This window comes from Pseudovirgaria hyperparasitica (genome assembly GCF_010093815.1).
Source record: "Pseudovirgaria hyperparasitica strain CBS 121739 unplaced genomic scaffold EJ05scaffold_19, whole genome shotgun sequence".
Lineage (NCBI taxonomy): Eukaryota > Fungi > Ascomycota > Dothideomycetes > Acrospermales > Acrospermaceae > Pseudovirgaria > Pseudovirgaria hyperparasitica.
The window spans coordinates 356,956-376,674 of NW_022985567.1; the positions used below are offsets into that span (position 1 = coordinate 356,956).

Consider the following 19,719-nt stretch of genomic DNA (forward strand, 5'->3'; position numbering starts at 1 on the left):
GCAGGTCGAAGACTTTGTGGGGAATTGTATCCATCCAGGCACCTATCAGAGGGCCCGGTATTTCGCAAGGCAACAGTGGGTACGGGTATACCCGGATCGCCGATGTCCGACATAATTCTGGATTTCCTGTAATCCAGGGAAAGGGGTCCCTGTCCAGCATGTAGGGATTCTGGAATATCAGCAGAAGAAATCTACCAAACTAAATGGGTGAGTTGTATCTAAGCCGATTGGTCCTGTGTACTAATAATACAAGGTTGATAAAATGGACTAGCGTTGGAACCACGAGCGACGGACCTATGTAGCAATCGTAATCATCGGGCTGCTAAAGAGTTGTTGTGATGTTTTCCTAGAACAGTAGATTATATAGATTGTGATGATTTACATCAATGGAACGATAGAAATAACATTCGCGTGAATTATTCCAGTCTAGGGAACAAACGCTTCTAAAGTCTGAACAACTTCACTCATTGTTATATGGTTGCTAAGCCAACAACTTTGCATTAGTTGTCCCATGGGTAGATCGGCAACAATAGGAAAATGGCCATCTATATATCGCTGCTCGACCTCCCTATCTTGGTTCCGTGATGATTCAAGATCGTAATGTGGTGGTCTTCCAGTTACGACTTCGTAGATTGCGCAACCGAATGCAAAGACATCCGTCCGTTGGCTTACGCTAGGTATAGAGGGTCGATAACTAAACCATTCATAGCATGAACCTGCTTCTCCACCGTCGATACTACAGCCTTCAAAATCGATTAACTTAACGATATTCTTCCGCGTTAAAATAAGATTATTACACCCAACATCGCCATGGACAATGTTACAGCTATGCAAGTGTTGGTAGCCCCTAGCGGCATGTCTAAGCCACTTAACCTTCGTCTGTATGGGTATGTCGGCAGCGGTGGGATCCCGACAAATCGATCGAAGGCTCGTACCTCGCTCAAGTACGATAGAACCATCCTTCATGATACCTAATATCTTCGCTATATTTGGGTGCGATCTAAGACGCTCATATGCTCGATATTCAAGTTCACCATCCTCGTGCTCGTGGAAAGCTTTGAGAACTCTCTTTCTGTCAATACTGTAAACAGCTGAGGATTTTCCGGCGGCAATGAATTTTAATGTTCCTATAGGGAAGGAATCGCTCGGTATACTAGGCAGAGGACGAATTGCTTTCAGCAATCTAGCAGGAAGAGCGCCGACGAAAGCGAAGCAGGAGAGGAAGGTTCTCCTGTTCGGTGGATAGGGCTCTGAATGGGGCGCCATCTGGATCAGAAATGAGGAGCGAGGTATCTTCAGCCATGGAATGGAAAATGATCGCGGTCGAGTGCCCGGCGAAGCGGCACGTTGGGTGGTAAGAACAGATGTCTTGCTGCTGGGCGGAATGATAAAGACAGCGAAACAAGCGAAAGGGGCTAGATGAAGCTTGAAGTGAGGCCGTTGGGTCCTAGGATCTCACCACCCAACCACCGTTGCTCCCACGTAAGTTGTTACTATAAGTAAGAGAGAGTGAGAGACTATAGAAGCTATTTAACTAACCGGCCACTAGTCCAATCTGGGAAGCCGGGGCTATGTGTCAGCAGCTTCTTCTAATATGTAGTTCGTAATAACAAGACATAGTAGCAGGGATTGGAGTCTAATAACGATGCCCATCTTATTTCACTAGCATGCCATGCTTTTGACTGCTTATTAGAGGCTTTACCTTTCAAGTATCTTTTAGCCATCTGGTTTTTCTGACGTTCAGTCATCGTCAAGAAACTCTATTAACTATGTACCGCCTTTCAACACTCCCATTACGCTGTTCTTATTGTTAGTAGCGAAACAACGGGCATGAAGAAATTCTCAATTTCCTCGCGTGTGGAAGTACTTATGTCGTCATTTTATTGTTTTGCGATCTATACCGTACTTCTTCGCTAAGTTAAATTTAACCACAGCCATGATGCGTAACTCGTATATTGGTTTAGAACTTAAGGTCGACGTTCGAAAGCTCTACTAAACTGTATTTCGGATAGTCGGCATATTCCGGAACACTCGCCTCACTCGTCTCGGAAGAATCATCCCACTCTTTCGCGGACAACTCATCATCTCCATATGTAGGCCCTAGCTCAGGATATGAAGCATCAAATAGTGGAGTCTGAGAACGCTCATCGCAATCACAGTCAATATGCCAGATATCTTCGAGCTGAAGTCGTACACAAGCCAGTGCATACAACTGCTGGAACGCGTTTAGCTGACCGTTCTCGTTCGACCATAAATCTTCTATAAGCATTTTCTGGAACTGCTCGAAATGTTCAAGACTTCCACCAAAGTGCGTAGAACTGACCGCCCCATGCGCGCTATATCCCCTAGAGAAACCGGCGATACTAGCCCTATGGAGTAACTCCATGATAGTAGGTGTACTCAAGTCATAATAAGCCCGTGCCCGAATAGTCTTGTTGCACACTTCTCCATCAGTAAAAGCTATCGAGCCGAAGGTGAGACGGATACGCGGCATCCGTCGACTTATTTTATGCTTAATAAACCTCCATGATGTGCGCCGTTGACGTGCATCAGAAAGACGAGCCAGCATGGAGTCCGTCCACGACAATATGGTACCGAAGTCTCCTTGTACAAAGATTCTAGCTCTTCTGGCGTGTTTTGCCCACATGTAGCACTCCTGCGACGTGAAATGTTGCTGGACGAGCCTTGAACCATTGTGATTTATTGCTGGCTGCTTTATCTCCAGGCAATTCCAGCGGGTCGTTTCTATCTCGAATAGATCGCCCAGAGCGTTGATGATCTCAATGAAGTCCGCGAAGATATGCTTCCTGCGTCTACGAGGCGGATTCCGTAGCCAAAAGAGGCACTCGCCAGAGTAAATCGCAGCTACTATGCCACACTCCCGGCTGCATGCGAATACCTGCCACGAAACGAAATGACTGGAACATGTTTGACGTGATAGAGTAGGTCGATGATAAATTGATGATATGCAATGCGCTGGATGTACTGATCTGCGATAGTCGTCCGCATCACATAGTAACTGTGTCAAAGCTAAAAGCGCGAGTCCTGTAAGGTATTCGGGACAACCATATTGCACACGTTCACTTATCGTGCGTATAGCTCCAGATGCTATAGCACGAAAAAGTGTAACCTTATACGGTCGCTTAGCCAAAACGGCGAGCTGAGGCTTAATTCGAGAGATGACATATTCCCATGGCGCGTTGAGTGGACGGTGTACTGAAATGCGATACATGTATAGATCCCAAAACCAAACTGGTTCAAATAAGGTTAAGCATTCCTCTAATGGACAATATCCTAGCCCAGATAGCCAGACTAGAATTTGCCAAAGCCTGTTAATGATATAGCTGTGGTCGTCCTTATCGAAAAAACGACTAAATGCAATAAGGTTTAATATGGTGGTTGTCGGCTCTTGAATGTCCGACAGGCTGCGCGGCACAATCATTAAGAAATAAAACTCGGACTCCAACCATCTCGAAGGTAGCTCGATGTCTGTGTACCGATTGTGCCGTCGAAGTTCGTGTTCGGATCCAAGGCTGAGTACGAATTCATATGCTGAACGATGAACAAAGTTCAGATCCATATGTTGGTAACGGATCAAACTCTTCGCATAAGCTGGGGCGTTGCGCGGAATGAGTGTGGAGTTCAGTGGTTCTTCATTTGAGATCCACCAGGCTTGCTGGATATATGACTCCAGGCAGACGTAGTCTGTTCTGTCTGGGTCGATTTGGAAAGGTTCGGGATAACGATGGAGAAGTACTTCGGGACCATCGTAATCATGAGGTCTCCTCGATATATCAATTAGCCCGCAACTCTGGCCTAGTATCTGCTTCATTGCTTTCTCACACGTCGCTACAAAGCTGTCTCCCGATATAGGCTTACTTAGATTCGGGTATGCTGCCACTCTAGCAACAGAAAGGGTAGGTAGCCCAAGCCTTGTGTGTGCATCTATAAGAAAGAGGATGGATGCAAGTGATTCGTAGTATATGGGATCAATTTTGGAAAACATCTCGCTAAATAAATCGTTTAGTTCACGCGGCATTTCTGCCAATCGCCGCTGAAGAAGGGTCTCGTGATCGTAGTTCTCAAGCCCTTTCTTGATGGACTGAGTAACCACGGAAGCCCAAAGAAAGACTCCTTCGGATTTCCCTACAATGGAGTCCACCAGACCCTGGATCTCGCGGTTCTTTTTGTATTGCGACAATTGTGCTGAAACGAAGGTCTTGATGTCATCCTCATTAAGATCTTGTAATCTCAGTTGTGCACAGGTGCTAAGCCTTCGGACAAGTCCTGTCTCAGGACGGCTCGAAACACATAATTTGATGTTCTTGAAGTCCTGGATCCCCATCACTAGATCCATGAGCACATCGGATTCGCCCTCGAATTCATCAAGGCCATCTATGAATATGCAAAGACAGTCCTTCGATAGATCGCAAAGGACGGCGTGTATGGCAGACCTAAGACGTGTTTCCGTCCAATGTGGTATTCGTCCCACGGCTAAACCGAGCTTCATGAAACATGTTCCCGCTGCCCTTGGAATCTCCTTGCAAACTTGATATAGCAGAGATCGCATCAAGCCTATCAGGGATTTTTGCATATCCGAGCCTGCCTTCCAAAAAAAGAAGGAAAACGTATAGAGAGGTCTATTTCCAGCCCAGTCTTTTAAGAGAGTCATTGTCTGGTCATGACCTGCAAGGTGAACCATGAGAGTGCTCTTCCCAGATCCGGCTTTGCCATTGACCCAATACACTGCATCCTCGGATTTGAGCCACGTAGATATGTCAGACCATACGATTTTGTGATCCTTCGGAGGATCAAAAAGCCACTTGAAAGTATCGTGCCATGGCCTTTTTATCATTTCCTGGCGCACTGTGATGTCTGGGAAGAAGAGGCTGCGTAGAAGCTCAGTACGGCTATTTGTGTCATTCATATAGGCTTTGTAATCTACGAAGTGTTGGCTTATGTCATTCCGCAGTGTGTCGTTGCCGGTATAGATTGTTTCTTCGACGGTTCGGATGTTCTGCTGAAGTTGTCCAATATCGCTACGCAACTCTCGATGATGTGTTGAATCGACCGAGTCCTTCGCACGTTGAGAGTTTTCGAGCTCCGTGAAACGCTTGCGAAAATCAACATGTACCATAGAGACTTTGTCTTCTAGACTCATGGTCAGATTATCGATTCGTGTCCTGTTTAATTATGAGCTTGTGTTCTGTTACTTGATAGTTGCTAATGTCTGACAGAATCTCTGGAAGCAGTGCGTTGCTCAAATCTGCCAGACTTTTATTTAGCCTCTCTTCTAGGTTCGCAATCGTTCCTTGCTCTTTAAGAACAGACAAAGTGCGCTTGGCATTACCAAAAAAGCTTTTTCTGCCAGACTTCCGTATTTTCTCCAATAGGTCCAAAAGCTCTTCAGTACGAGCACAGCAGTCTTCCGTGAGTCTTGTGATAGCAGCCTCACTCTTCGGATTCTTCAACGATAACGATTTAATCTCGCAGCTAAGGTCTTTCACATTCTGCGCTCGTCGCTTGAGTGCATCATTGCATTTCGTCGACCCATCCTTGGAGTCGCATATATCTTGACAAACTTTCACGGTCTCCAAGCCAAATTTAAAGAATTGTACGCACGCAGCAGCAACACTGAGCGCAGATATAGGATCCATAGCCTCGAAGAAAGGTCCCTTAGCTGGACTCTCATGGTTGAAAAAGGCTTGGAAACTCAATTGCAAGAGCAGGGCGGGGCATTAGGCTGAGCACTTCGCTGACATCCTGTCACCTAGTGCATGACACCTTGTTCGATTGGAGTGATCTCGTCTTGTCTCAACTGTAGGTCTGATTGGCTGTTAGAGTGAGGCACAGTTGCATACATGTGATTGACAATAGGTATTGCAGTTCCTTCGGGTATGGAGGCCTATCATGTCTACCTATAGGTAATGACGTAGATGTCTTCATCATCTAGATCCTGTACTTGTCATGTGGACGGCATTGATACAGTCTTGATGCAGTCTTGATGTATGAAAGTCAAAGAACGTAGCGGGAATCAGTCGAAAGAAGACTAAAATATTCATGGATGCCTTAGGCATTATTAGGCTAAATTTCGGTAGTTCCCGAGGAAGCCTCCGACACTCATTATTCTCCTGTACACGCTATCTGCAACTTAAAGACGTCAAGGTACTGTTTGCTGAGTCCCTGGTGTCATTTTGGCGTTATCTGATGACTTCAGCAGTCAATAGTCCCTAGGCGGTATTAAAAAGAGCTATGCTCGCCACTTTCATATTGTTCTTGCACATCTATACTGCGACACGCCCTCTCGTCACCACTCTATACTATATCGTATATGCCTTTATCTAGGGCTCTAGAAACTTTTCACATGACCCCATCTATCCAAAAAGTACGACATGCCTACAGTTGTCTTCTAGCTCTTTCGCCTGCCATATAGACGCGCTAGTCTCATAACGCTCCCGTGATTGCGAATCATCTCTTCTCTTTTTAATTGTCTGTAGCCTCGAATTCTGAGAATGTCATTGTTTATGTATCTTGGGTCGAGGTAGGCTCAGTCGCCCCAAAAGCAGGATACTGGACAGTCTGGTACATTGTTGAGCCGCAATACCACACGACGTTGGACGATCCCTGGTTGGGTCCTATACTGAACTTTAGTTCATGTAATTTGGTAAAAGGGAGGCATATGCTAGGCCTAGCTTCTTCTGCGTTACAACAAATAGGTGCTGAAGCGCTAGTGGAGGACTCACTTGATCGCCGTTGCTCATTCGATGTCTCTTCTATACGTTGTAACGTATCCTATCTATAAGCCTGAAGTACTGCTTTGTTCAGAGACGGTAAGCTTGATCATGGCCGTAGTATCAAAATCGTCTGTTCGAAGTCCTCAGACCGGGAGAAGAATCTAACACTCTTGATTCGTTTCAATGCTACCATCTCAGAGCATACAGTACTCGTGTCTTCTGTTTTGGACATACTGCTGCGTGGGCTTTACGCTAGGAAGGTGAGTAAAGGTGTTCCTAAGTAGGTCAGCATTCTGTACTTTGTTGTGGATCTGACGACAGATAAGGAGCAACTGTTCGCCTAGCTTTGGCTCTGGTTGACTGGGGCAACGCGACGTGAATAATAGATATGAAAGTTCGATCGTCGGGTATGGTAAATACATATCGATAAGCTCAGAGTCTTCGAAGTCTGGCAGCGCCATGCTGTTTGACCAGGGTGGGTTCAGCATTAATCTTTCCGCATAGTCAGGATTGTTCGATTGTAGGCCTACAGCGTGTAAGTATCTAAAGTTGCTTTGATACCTGTCCTTCATTTCGACTTGTTCTGGGTCCACAAGACTTCAAGAAAAGATGTAGAGTTGCGAATACAGGTACAGGTGTCTAGTCCAAGGCGCTTAAGGGGGTCCTAGACTTCAGGAATATTGTCCATCAGAAGAGACCGGATTTCGAGATCGGAAAATGGCGCCGGAGTGAGCAAGAGAAGTTGAGCGTGGCTCTCTGTAAAACTGTGGGGCCAATCCTTTATGATTGCTCAATTCAGCAGTGACTGCTTAACATTAGTAGAGGGCGAAGATTAGGACTATATAATAGAGTCACTGACGAATAACTTTACAGATGAAGCTGGAAACTATCAATGGTGGGTAGAAGGGATGTTCGCTATGGCACTAAGTGATCATAACCTAGATTCCGTTACTAGAGCGAAGAATACGATGAAGTCATTTATGCATGTACCCTCCACCGCTCTAGTTCATCAGAATGCCCCCCCCTCAAAGGACTTTCAAAGAACTTCCAAAATTATTTTTCAAAGATACATAGTTCCGCCCGTATAAAGCTTAAAGCCCTCGGCCACTAGGTTGATAATCTGCTGTTCAGGTCCTTTGTTGACGCGATCGTCGAGGACTCGAGACTAGGTAATTAAGCAAGCTGTATACTAGCTAAAAAACGAGCCTAGTGCCTGAGAAGATATATATATATACATCACAAATGCAAATTATAAGTTCATTATTCACAATGAACTTGGCCTTCGGGCAATTGGTCAATTTGGGACAGTATAGAGAAGATTATCATGGCCCCTGCACTAAGGACGACACGCGTAATCAAAGAGATGCCATCAGTTTTTCAGCCTTTCATACTAGGTTCAAGTTTGAACAAGATCGAGTTGCTATCTTGTGAATATGTCCTTCTTGGCATGTGAGAGCATCGCAATACAAAAGGCTACTGCTATGTTTACATGTGTATGATAGGCACAGTGCCTCTTGTGCAGTGAGAAAGCCTAATTGAAAGATGTTAACATACTGACTTATCACCTGAATTAATGATAGCCACTCCTTCATAATTCGAGAGAATCAGTCAATAGGCCTCAACTTTTCCTATAGCCAGCTTCAGATTACCCATGAGACCGTGTCGACTTCAAATGGCTATAAGCTTATATGTTCACATATTGGACAACTGACTGTGTATGTTGCAGTGGCATAATCGAGTAGAGAGGATGTCTTATATGTTCAAACCTGGTCTGAGGACAGCCACCGGCACTTCCGGAACGGAGAATCTGGCAATTGTTTTGCTTCGCTAGCTTAGAAATTCACACAGCCAGCCGCCACAACTGAAAACACTTCAACGTTGTAGTGGCCTCTTCCTTCACACCTTCACACCTTCACCAGACCACCCCAAACCACAACAGGATCTCAGATCCTATCTAGCTCAACATGAGTAGGTTATACCCTGCCTCTTGATCCTGTTTCTTGTTACTGGGGATGCTATCTCCTATTTCTCCTTTCAGTGGATCGGATGCTGAGGATGTCCATCTGCCATTTTCTCAATTTTGACTAACAACTACCGTTCACATAGCCCACAGAGTATACTTCAAGGCTGCAACGGGCATCAAGCAGTACTTTGGGCAGAGCCCATTCTCCGTTCCAGATGCCTCCCCGCGAGATCAAACACTACCTTCAGAGCCACTGATAGGCCAGTTTGATGGTGCGAACGACAAGGGGAAAGAACCAGCCAAAGAGGATGATGAGGATCCGCCCCTCCCAAAGACCTCGTTTGATATCCACGTAGATGACTGTGATTTCGAGGAGTGGGCAAGAGCCGGGGGCAATTACGACGAAGAGGTCAGGAAACGCAAGGCGTTTCAATCCAGCTCCAACGGCATGCAAAGCTCGAGGATGGAATCCTCAGCTGCTGGTGACGATGCCCCTGAGCCCATTGAGGCTGGTGCTGCTGGTGCTGCTTTCGCAGCTCGCCTGACATTCCCAGTGAGATCAATGGATCAGAACGAAGATACGCCTGGAACAGAACAGTCTGACACAGAGGCTGACTGGGAGACCACCGACGACAGCGAATCCGACGAAGCACCAGACTATGATGAGAACGAGGATGTGGAGAATGATACACAAGGTTTCGAGGCTGAAGACCTCGAGAATCTACCTCGCCCCGACAATGATGAGGACCGGCTGCCGCTCCAGGCCCTCAATCTACCCGTCCATCAGATGGACGATGAATACGATACTCCAGGACCCTCATCAAGGCACCATGAGTCTGAAGAGTCATGGATGAACCGTCGAGCTCGTTCGGGCCTGTGGTACCACAGGGATGAACAATGAATTCCGTTTGTGAAAAAAGAGTGTATCGACTTGAGATTCTATTTCTCTCATATATACGCCTTAACCCCCCAGCGCGCTTTTCCCGTCAACTGAATTTAAATCATCTCTTTAAGTCTATCTCCTCGCTTTCGCTTTCGCAGTAAGCAGTCATGTACTCCGCCCCTAACAATGTCTCATGTCACAAAGCATGATATCTTAGATGATACAATAAGTTCTCTTTCTTGCGCACCAGAAACCCACAAAGAGTATGCCTTTCTTCCACAGAGTCTCGCTATATTTCGTTCTTTGTAGATCCCAGTGAACAGTACATAGTGTGACATTCTACAATGACACGATTGTCCCTTTCATCTGTCGTGAGGACTCTTATCCACACAGCTGGATGTATTTAAATAACAATGTACTCTTTTGTTCCTTTATTGCGTGGTATTGATTATCCAAAGCTATGAAACTAATTTTTTAGTAACGAGGCCAGCCTGTTATTGCTGTCTGTAAGACTTCTTCATACTGTTCTTGCCTCATGTCCGGTCTTGAAGAACAGTGGAATATACAAGGGTCTCCATAAGACCAGGGTAAGTCACAGGAGACTGACGCAGGACTACAAATTTGCAGTGCTGCTCTTCGACTCGGTATTGTTCAGATGTTATCTGGGGCTACTGGCAAGAGTATGTGTGCGCGAGTCAAGTTCTTCTGTACCTTCTTTCAATATCTCCCTGGTTTTAGTACTCTCGCACTCCACCAACACTATTATATCCAAGGAATCAGGGCACCAGTTTCTCAATCATGAACACGCACGTCCTCCCTTAGGCCCAAACGAACAGACATTGCCCCTGGCCATGGAATCTTTTCCTGCAGATAGCTTCCAACTCTTGAGAAATCCTCTTGTATTGATCCGTTTTGATCCTTGGTTTTGCTATGAGAATTAGCACGAGCTTGCCACGGCACGAAGTCATACTTGAAAAAGATAGCGAGTGGACCTATAGACATAATATGTTATAGGGGGAACGTACTGTGGTATGGTCTGCTAGTAACTCAATAAGATAGAATCTTGCTCAACACTATCCAGCACCCGTTGCATGAACGATAGACTTACATGGCATAGTAAAGCTGTATATCTGGATTGCGAAAAGGAGGACTTGATGGGCTAATCTCTGGGGGATAAAGTAAGCAAAGTGCTGGCATCTAATGGTTATCTCCTTTACGAGAGTAACTTAGTTACTACACCTTCGACGTCTCATACTAGAGAAACCAATCTTATCTGCTAATACCACCGGGTTGAACTTCAAGAAGTCGTATTGTCATGCGTCGACGAAGTGACCAGAAACATCGACCGTCACAAGTCAGTTTGTTGTCATCCAGGAGACTTGTCTGCGACGAGCATTTGTATAGTCTCGGGGAGGAAGAAAGCAGATGACAGGTATAAACATGACGAAGTTTCTGCTCCGAGTCCGGGTGATGGTATATGAGTGCCAGTAACGAATGAGTATTGCTATAGGAAACGCATCTTCGTGGTAGATGACTATATTCCTGTGACACAGAGAACCACACCACGACAGGAATCTATCCCCTTTCAATGAGATTCCACCGATCAGGTTAATCCGCTCCGCCACAATATACCATCGACCACATGCACCAACGACAACACTGACCAATACTGACCAACACATCCACACCCAGCATGTACCCAATGCTCAAAGACCCATCATCATCATCATCATTATGATCAACGACCCAACCGCCTCTCCGACCTCAATCCGAATTATCCCAAATCCTTCCCACCCACCAAACCTCCAATCCCACACACGCCCAAGCCTCCACCAAAACAATGCCCAACCTCACCACCTTCCAACAAATCTTCCTCCTCTACCTCCGCCGCTGGACCTTCCTCACCTGGCACAACATCGCCCACATCTTCAACACCCACTTCGCCCACACCCTCCCGCCCGCCTACCTGGCAGCCTACTTCCGCGTCCTCGGCGAGACGGGCGCGTCCTGCTTCCGCGCCGTCTGCTTCTCCCACGACGCGCGCCTGCAGTACCACTACGTGCTCGAGCAGGCCGAGGAGGTGCGGCGCAAGCACGGCTTGCCGATGGCGCGTGGGTTGCCGGATGCGGATGTGGATGTGGCAGACAGCGTAGACGGCTGGAGCACACACGCGGCAAGCGCGTCGTCGTCATCACCAGCAGCGCTGCCACTACCACCACCGCCATCATCGCCGAAGCAACAACCAGGGCTCCTCGCACACGTAGACTGGCAAGACCTCGTGCTGCGCGGCATATACAGCGACGATTTCAAAGCAGACCAGGCATGGGGCCACTGGACATGGCGCAACTTCCGGCGCGCAACGACGACGGAAACAACGGCCACAGGCCGCCGACAGAACTACGTCGGAGTCGCGGATTTGTATCTCGGGGATTTCTTCCGCGAGCCGGTGCCGGAGTGGTGGCAGGAGAGAAAGCGGGCGGCGGAGAGCTCGCTCGGGGTGAGAGCGGTCCGGGATAGGATGGCGATGATGGTGGTGCAGACGGCGGGGAAAGGGGTGGAGAGCGTGAGGCGGAGGACGTGGCTTTTCGGGGCTCAGAGAGGGGAGATTGCGGAGGAATAAAGGAGATTTTTGACGGAAATGGGGAGCTGTGGTGGTGGGTGCTGGGATGGGTGACTTGGAGGCTTCATGAAACATAATATGTGGTTAGAGAATCGTTTCTTTTTTGGTATAGCCAATGGAGCTTTTACTGGTTTTGTGCAGTTTGGCTCGTCGAGCTCGCGTTCTTGGGATTGGATACTGGCCTTTTAGCTTATGACGGGACCTAGTGTATATTTCTCCGAGGAGAGATACGCAAATGTCATCGGAATTGTCTTTGACACATACTAGATAGCATTCTATAGCCTTCTTAATCCTATAGTATCACATTTTACGTTCTTCGTAGGAATCACCGTACCCCTCACATCTCCATGTCTATTCTCATATCTCTCACTTGAATGGTATCTCATATTTGGACCTAGCCGTGGCTTTTCGGTTTCAAACGGTGTTTCCGAACCTTGAAACGTCACACTGATATCCTACGTTAAGTCTAGTATTTAAAATTTCGTGAATTGTACCGACCTTACTAACAGAGCTTCCACAAATCTGAGCTCTCCACGTAGCCCATCACCTACATGGGCTCAGATATGATGCCTTGTGAAATCAAACAAGGGGCTCGAGATGAGGGCCTATCAACGACCGGCGAGTGAAGCAACAGGACTGAAAGCAAGACACGTATGGGTGGACTTGAACTTGAACCTAGAAACCATGTCCATAACCAGTCCCACGTCACAAGAGCGAACTTGTCATGCTTCAGCACTGATATATTATTTCGCTATGTGAGTGGAGATGAGTGTAACGCTGACTGAGTACGGGCTCCATAGACTCCGTGATCCCTTACACCCCAGAACGCCTTTGAAGACAAACCGCAACAAGAGCGCCATGCTCCATCATCGAAGCTTTCACACACCATGCTCAATGTTATTCGTTATGAGCTCTGTAACGCTTCGTGTGTTTGTTGAAACCATATCTTAAATCGTCCCCATGACCATAGGATGCATCTGAGGTATCCTTTACACAACGTATAAAGCAATCTGAAATGAAAATCGTGATGTGGCATTCATTGCGGGAGCATGTTCTTTATCTCTTCATCGGTGAGAATGATGTCCTTGACTGGCTCCTGTTTGCGCTCCAGGTCACCATAGTCGTGGTCGTGGTATGATGGGAGGAAGATATCTGCACAGCTCACCGTTAGATGCTTGCAAAACTGATGTAAATGCGAGGCTCGGTACTCACCAGGGTTCCAGTCAAAGCCTTGTGATGCCTTGACGCACGATATCTGAAATTGCTCGTCAGTATCATTTGATTCGGAGTATGGCTCAACTGTGCTTACCAGCCGTGGTGCATCTGGTTGCCCAATGTTGATAACAATGTGCTCGGTTTTGGAGATCGACTCGCCTGGCAGTAATTAGTTCTCAGTTCTGACTGTAATTACCGCATTCTCGCGCTTGCCATGACATACTTAACAATGATGGTCTCCGATCTCGGCCGAATATAGCTGCCTGGGGTGGAGTGGTGGGACTGTGTGAGAATGGTGTTCTTTTGTACGAGGATGAAGACGACGACGCGGAGGATGACGAGGAAGACTCGTTAATATGGTAGGTGGAGTGGCTACTCGACTTTCTCTTGCGCCGAGGAATGGGGATAGAGGACGACATGGTGTTCGTCTACCTGTTGAGAACGTTGGGGCCCAGTACTAGAGAACTACCAGCTAGAGTTTGGATTTGGCGACATGAATCAGTGAGAGTCGTGAAAGTAAGTTAATATCTGCGTTTAAGACTCTCTCTCAAGGAAGAGAAATGCACAGTCTGAACGTTCAGCGTTGAGTGAGAGACAAGAGCAAGCCGAAGCTCATGACGTGGGGTAAGCTTGGTTGTTGCGTGGGTGAGTCAGGATGCGGACGTGCTTGACGGATTAGGCAATCCACTAGTGCTAGGCATCGGTAGCAGCTGCCTAGCAGGCCATTATCGCACTTATCGCACGTGAAGAAACGTCAAGGCGCCAGCAAAGCGGGGGCGATAAGAGAATATAGGGAGTCGGGAGGCCAGGGGGAAAACATGGGCATGGATCAATCATTATCAATACATGCTCATGCTCCCTATATTCTGCTTGTTCAACGTTTGACACACCTGGAATCCATAGGTATATCAACTCTAGATTACGCATTGATCGAATGCTCTGCACTAAACCCAGTCAAGTCTACGCATCGAGGTACGTATTGTTCAAGCAGTGTTTGTTTGACGGCTTTCTGGCTTTGAAACATACATATAAATAATTGTACACTGGGGATATCATCTGCGCGAATATACGCCGCCAAGTCCCGCACTCGTTCAATCCCGATCTTCATTTGCATCTGCGTCGCTATCTGCACATTCCGCTGATTATGGACTTCGCAACCCCTTCCCCGGGCCAGCCCGAGCACAAATGGAAACGGGACTATTGGGCTTTTCAAGCCAATGACAAATGAAAAGAAGTAAAAACGCTCTCGGGGATTCTCACCAAGTGCCGTTCATTAGGTGTATGAGTGTCTCCTCAATAAGCCGGGCAGCGCCTTCCATACTATGCCTTCTGTTGTTTCAATGCTTAGTCCACTGACCTGGAGATGCTGCACCATTATCGTTTCTTGTGTCCTGTCCCATGGGTATCTTCCAATCCAATCCAAACAAATTTGCGTCAGTAACAATGAATGAATACATGTACATTCCCGCCACTGACATGGTGTGCGACATGTTCACACGATCTGTCTCTCCCAGTATGGCCACTCTGCATGGGTCTCTGGTCGGTCCAGGCTGATTTACCAGCCCTTTTTTCTCGCAAACCTCTTGTTGAGCAGGGCCAGAACTTTTGTCACATTGAACTGGACATATTCGAGATCTAGATCTTGTTGGTTATCTTTCTGCATTTCCAGAAGATCATCGAGTTTTAGATCCAACTCTAATAGACCGCGATTGCGTCCTGTAGTATGCGTTAGTAGACACTCTTTACGTTGTGGAAATAACCTTACCTTTGTAGTGAAGACTGATGACGAATGTACCGGGTAGAGGACTGGTAAAATTGAAGTAGATGTTGGCTCGTCGGTTCTCCGGTACATTGCTTTTCTGTATGACGCCTTCTTTTTCGAGTTGTTGATGTGTGAACTTGTACGGACCGAGCACTTGATGCTTTTGCGTCTTTCTAGTCTTGCCTTCGGATTGGCTTCGGACGTTGTGTAGATACGACTTGTAGGTCTCTAGCTGACCGATGAGGTATGCGTTGTGATCACGAATGGTTCTGAAGACCTCGTCTAGTTTCTTGGTTTCTTCGACTGTCTTCTCCTTCATCGAACCAAGATGAACCAGCTCCTGTTCCACTTCGTCGCGCAACAGGGCAAATCCATCGTCTTTGTCGATCACACCAAGCTCTTGAAGCTGGCTCAGCAGCTCCATAGTACGAATTCCTTTCTTGACCATGACTGAGTCGTTCTTGGTGGTTGCAGCAGCCTCTGCTATCTTGTCCAGACGGAGTGGTCTCCGAGTGACCGGCGTGTTGGTAGGAAACGAACGGAGAATCATGACAAAGGTCGATTTGGCCTCCATGAAGTAGATCTCTTCCTGTGTGATATCGAGAGCAGCGGTCCAATCATCGAGAGGAGATTCCCACTTGCTGAATAGAGGCAGGTTGATGGCCCTATTATCCTTACGCGGAAGCTGAGCAGGTGCAGGGCCCAGTTCCTGAAGAAGCACACCTAGATGCGAGCTGTCATCTTTTGCTAGCACAGCCACGTGGCGCTCCAGCAATGAGTGCGTAGCGTACACTTCATTAAGAGTAATAGAGAGCTCAAGGTCGCGCTTGGACAAAGCCACGTAATTGTCCATTTCTAGACTCTCGTAAAAGTCTTGTACTTCACAGAGATCCAAAAGAAACTTGTTGATACGGTCTTTGTTTTGCTCAATGAATGGCTGCAGCTTAATCATGTAGGGCTCTTTGGCATATGATGGCTTATTGGCCAGGTTCTGCAGCATCTTGGCAACGTATGTCAGTGTGCGCTTGGGGTTCTCGGCAGGCGTCCCGTCAATTAGCATGTACGACCTTGGTGTAACGATGGCTGGATTGATGAATCGGAGGAAGAAGAAACCGCCAATAAGAGTGCAGATCGTTTGGTCCTGTGCATCGGGGTACTTCCTCTTTGAAAGACTCCTGATCTGCTTACAGATCCATCGGATGCCATAAGGGGTTTCCTCGAGTCCCTTAATAATTGTAGTTAAGAATGAATTGGCAATGTCCATGAGTAGCGTCAGGCGTGGTGCGATGATCTGTTGAACGGTTACGTTATCTGCAGCTTCTTCGGCAGTGACACCACGGGGAAGAGATGGAGGCAATTTGCCCTCGCTCTCTTCCATGTCCTTGCACATCTTTTCATAAACCTTGAGAGGATTGATCTCGAGATCCAAGTCCTTAGTCTCAATGAGATTATTGATCTGTCCTGCGAGGACGATTTTCAGGTAACTCTGGCCAGGACCCCGACGAGTATACGTGGTCATCATTCGCGAAACGGGAGTGTTGGCGCGTAGAAGAGAGGAGTAGTCCGGAGTGTTGTCGAATTGATAGGTGAGCACAGACTGAGGCAAATTTAGCAAATATTAGTGAGGGCACCCTGATTGCTTACTTGGAACATGGTCAAGAGAAGATGTTCTTCTCTGCTCTCATATTGGTTTCCATAGATCGTGAACATGACTGTCTGAAGTAGAGAATCAATCTCAGCCATAGTGACCAGACGACACAGATGTGCGATATGTCTAGGTTCTGATTGTAGCAGGAACAGCAAATTGCCATATTTTTGTGTCTTGTCGTCGTTCGGGAAGAAGCCTTCTTGCAGTTCGGCCGCTTCGTCGAGATGACTGGCAACCTCGTTTTGTTCCTCCAAAGCCATGCGATTCTGAATTAGCAAGGCAATTCTCGAGTCAAGGTATCGCACGTCCTTTTCGAGAACGAAGTTCTTTTTCGACTGGGAAGAAATTTTCGCCTTCAGGTCGCGAAGGACTTTTTGAGCTATACTTTTTGTCAGTATGACCAGCGTGGAGCCAATATGAACGCTGAGTGTAGGACCATACCCTTTGCCAGGTCATCTTCAATCTCCAGCTCCTTATCTTTTGCAGACATGGACAAGTACAAAGCGGTCACGGAGTACCGCTTTGACTGCCGCACTGAACGCTGACCATCATGTGAAGACATTGTGTTCTGACGGGTAACTGGTTGAAAGGAAGAAGATGAAGAGGTGGAGGCTCTTGACGGGGCGTGGAGCATGGCGACGGACATTGCGCGCCTCTGAAAATTGGTAGTCTATTGCTGATTGTTACTGACACGAGCTCCCAATATAATTGACATATGCCTTGTTAAGCGCGAAGGAGCAATAAGTCGTCGGTAGACAAAGGGACCGCCACGGTGGTGCAACTCAGGTACCAGTGTAACGAGGATAGATGCGCCGAGGGAGCTGCGAGGAAGATGCAGTGATCTAAATCGGCAGACGAGTTTGATTCTTTGTTGACAGTATGAATTGTGTGTGCGGGATTTCGTTCGCCGGCTTCACCGGGACCGTCAAACGGTGGTCTGCGCTTGGGGTTTAGAGAGCCGTACGAGCAAAGCTTACCAGAAGCGTATGCAGGATAGCGGCGTAGGTAAGGCTTGGGCGTGCGTACGTGTGCGCAGGTGTTTGGAGGTTTGGCTTGTGCGGTTCGAGCCTGAAACAAGAGGAGGATGAGTTGAGGTGAGTTGAGGTCGGCGGGATACGGGGTGTGCGACAGGACAGCCTGAATGGTGGGCGGGAGATTAGAGGAGGAATTGAGGTGGCATTCCAGAAGGTGAGGAAAAGCCAATGACCAGCAGCAACAGGTCAATCAGAGAGTTGAATAAGGCGTAAGAAGTGGAAGAGAGAAGGTTGTGGTGTGGATTCGCGGAGAAGGAGAGGTAGAGGGACTGGGTTTGACGATAGATGGTTGTGATGGATGGCGGTTGGTGCTTGTGGTGGTGGTGGAGGTGGTAGTGGTAGTGGTAATGGTAGTAGTGGAGTAGTCGTAAGGGGCAGGGCCGGGCAGGGCCTAGGAGGAGGGCAAGTCAGGCAAAAGGTCATCAAGCGTGCAACAGTGCAGCAGCAGCAGCTAAGGAAAAAGTAGGCGATAAGCGGGGGAATGAAAGAAAAAGAATGGGTGGTGGGTGGTGGTGTGGCGGGCAACGGGCAACGGGCAACGGGCGAGCAAAGCATGGATGGCCGGGGGGACGTACGTGGGCATGGGCATGGGCAAAGCATGGGCAGCAACCAGCTCCAGACATACCAATTATCATTTCACGAGTGGGCAAAACAGTTTCAGAACTCAATACCAGCCTAGCCAAGTCGCTAAATCTCCCTATTAGCCGCCATTCCACCATCTTGACCCCTGATCGGCGGCGCTCTCTACTTTCGTCTCATCTGAAAAGAATGCGCCATACAGTCAGTCTGTCAGACATGGCTTGGGAGAATGTTTGCAGTCGGAGATACACTTTACACAGTATCTTCATCAAGAATGTTGCAGCGACCAGACCCATCCACGACTCCTCAGCTGCCTCTGTCGCATCGGTTACCGGTTACCATCTAATTATTGCCAATTACAACGAGACCGGCCAGCACAGGTGAGCAGGCAAGCACACGCACGCACACTATTGTTTGAAGATTCATCATTCATCTGCCACGGACCCGCCCAGCAATCTGCACTTTTGGCCATGGATGATGGTCCCATCTGTTCTCTCTTTTTCCTTTGGTAGCATCGCCTCCCCCTTCCTCTCACATATTTTCTTTACCTCTCGTCAATCGAGCACGGATACCCGTTGAGCTCGTGCTAGTGTGCCCCGGCTTGTCGTTTAATCGCCTATGCAGAGGTCCACATGCGTAGTTGGGTATTATACAATAGTACAGAGCACTTGTAACTAATGGCTATAGGCGCCAGCCCAGAACCAGGGCCAGGTACCCGTGCCAGTCCCAATGTTCCCTGCACCTGCGTCGCTTTTTCGTTCTCGCCCGCTTTACTGCCGCGGGACCTCTAAAATATCAATTAGCTAGTGCCTCAGTACAGTACGCTACAAAACAATGATGAGATGGTAATGTCAAAGGATCAAGGAGTAAACTGCCTTACTGTTCGATGTTCAGACGCTCAAGTACTGCCCACACAGCTTTGAAGTACATAAAGCCTCCTCTATACCCTCTAGACACATCCTGCAGCTGCTGTACTACTCTCGCATGTTGACAGTCACAGTCATACCTCCACAGATCTCGGCAATATCGGTAGGTTTCCTTAGCAAAGGGTTCGGTTCAACAGTCGCCCGTAACTAGACCACGCGGCCTTGTCTCCCACAACCTTTCGGACTCCAGCTTATCCAGCGCCATTCGAAAAGCTGGGTGGTGTGTTCTTGGTCAGCCACTGCATCTACTGCCAGCCCTACCTAGGTATCGCGTCACATGCCTGATCGCAATGGCCCCTTTTGGGCTCCCGTCTTTGCCGTGGCTGCTTTCAACTTTCTGCTCTGCCGTTGCTAG

General features: G+C 47.7%; 7 protein-coding genes across 7 annotated transcripts; 3 read left to right on the forward strand and 4 right to left on the reverse strand.

Annotated features, from left to right (window-relative positions):
• Positions 1 to 252: 252 nt before the first annotated feature.
• On the reverse strand, positions 253 to 1,487 carry EJ05DRAFT_533504 (kinase-like protein). Its single transcript, XM_033749126.1, has one exon. The coding sequence runs from the start codon at positions 1,264 to 1,266 to the stop codon at positions 427 to 429; it is 840 nt and encodes a 279-aa protein (XP_033596129.1). The 5' UTR covers positions 1,267 to 1,487; the 3' UTR covers positions 253 to 426.
• A 65-nt stretch (positions 1,488 to 1,552) lies between these two features.
• On the reverse strand, positions 1,553 to 5,995 carry EJ05DRAFT_514635 (uncharacterized protein). The gene is made up of 2 exons (XM_033748546.1): positions 5,236 to 5,995; positions 1,553 to 5,183 (listed from the first exon to the last, which is right to left on the reverse strand). Exons 1-2 carry the CDS (start codon positions 5,655 to 5,657, stop codon positions 1,961 to 1,963), a joined length of 3,645 nt encoding a protein of 1,214 aa, XP_033596130.1. The 5' UTR covers positions 5,658 to 5,995; the 3' UTR covers positions 1,553 to 1,960.
• A 2,063-nt stretch (positions 5,996 to 8,058) lies between these two features.
• EJ05DRAFT_504775 (uncharacterized protein) lies at positions 8,059 to 9,598 on the forward strand (the record flags this gene model as incomplete). The annotated part of the gene is made up of 2 exons (XM_033747622.1): positions 8,059 to 8,183; positions 8,848 to 9,598. The coding sequence occupies 2 exons, from the start codon at positions 8,059 to 8,061 to the stop codon at positions 9,596 to 9,598; spliced, it is 876 nt and encodes a 291-aa protein (XP_033596131.1).
• A 1,464-nt stretch (positions 9,599 to 11,062) lies between these two features.
• On the forward strand, positions 11,063 to 12,332 carry EJ05DRAFT_480155 (uncharacterized protein). Its single transcript, XM_033744817.1, has one exon. It carries the CDS (start codon positions 11,421 to 11,423, stop codon positions 12,198 to 12,200), a length of 780 nt encoding a protein of 259 aa, XP_033596132.1. The 5' UTR covers positions 11,063 to 11,420; the 3' UTR covers positions 12,201 to 12,332.
• A 904-nt stretch (positions 12,333 to 13,236) lies between these two features.
• Positions 13,237 to 13,834, reverse strand: EJ05DRAFT_489868 (uncharacterized protein; the record flags this gene model as incomplete). Its single annotated transcript, XM_033745827.1, has 4 exons — positions 13,237 to 13,352; positions 13,413 to 13,455; positions 13,510 to 13,574; positions 13,639 to 13,834. The coding sequence occupies 4 exons, from the start codon at positions 13,832 to 13,834 to the stop codon at positions 13,237 to 13,239; spliced, it is 420 nt and encodes a 139-aa protein (XP_033596133.1).
• A 915-nt stretch (positions 13,835 to 14,749) lies between these two features.
• On the reverse strand, positions 14,750 to 17,758 carry EJ05DRAFT_168299 (Rho GTPase activation protein). Its single transcript, XM_033739475.1, has 4 exons — positions 17,267 to 17,758; positions 16,822 to 17,204; positions 15,181 to 16,774; positions 14,750 to 15,131 (listed from the first exon to the last, which is right to left on the reverse strand). Exons 1-4 carry the CDS (start codon positions 17,469 to 17,471, stop codon positions 14,971 to 14,973), a joined length of 2,343 nt encoding a protein of 780 aa, XP_033596134.1. The 5' UTR covers positions 17,472 to 17,758; the 3' UTR covers positions 14,750 to 14,970.
• A 962-nt stretch (positions 17,759 to 18,720) lies between these two features.
• EJ05DRAFT_480160 (uncharacterized protein) lies at positions 18,721 to 19,523 on the forward strand. Its single transcript, XM_033744818.1, has 2 exons — positions 18,721 to 19,225; positions 19,319 to 19,523. Exons 1-2 carry the CDS (start codon positions 19,168 to 19,170, stop codon positions 19,513 to 19,515), a joined length of 255 nt encoding a protein of 84 aa, XP_033596135.1. The 5' UTR covers positions 18,721 to 19,167; the 3' UTR covers positions 19,516 to 19,523.
• The last annotated feature ends 196 nt before the right edge of the window (positions 19,524 to 19,719 follow it).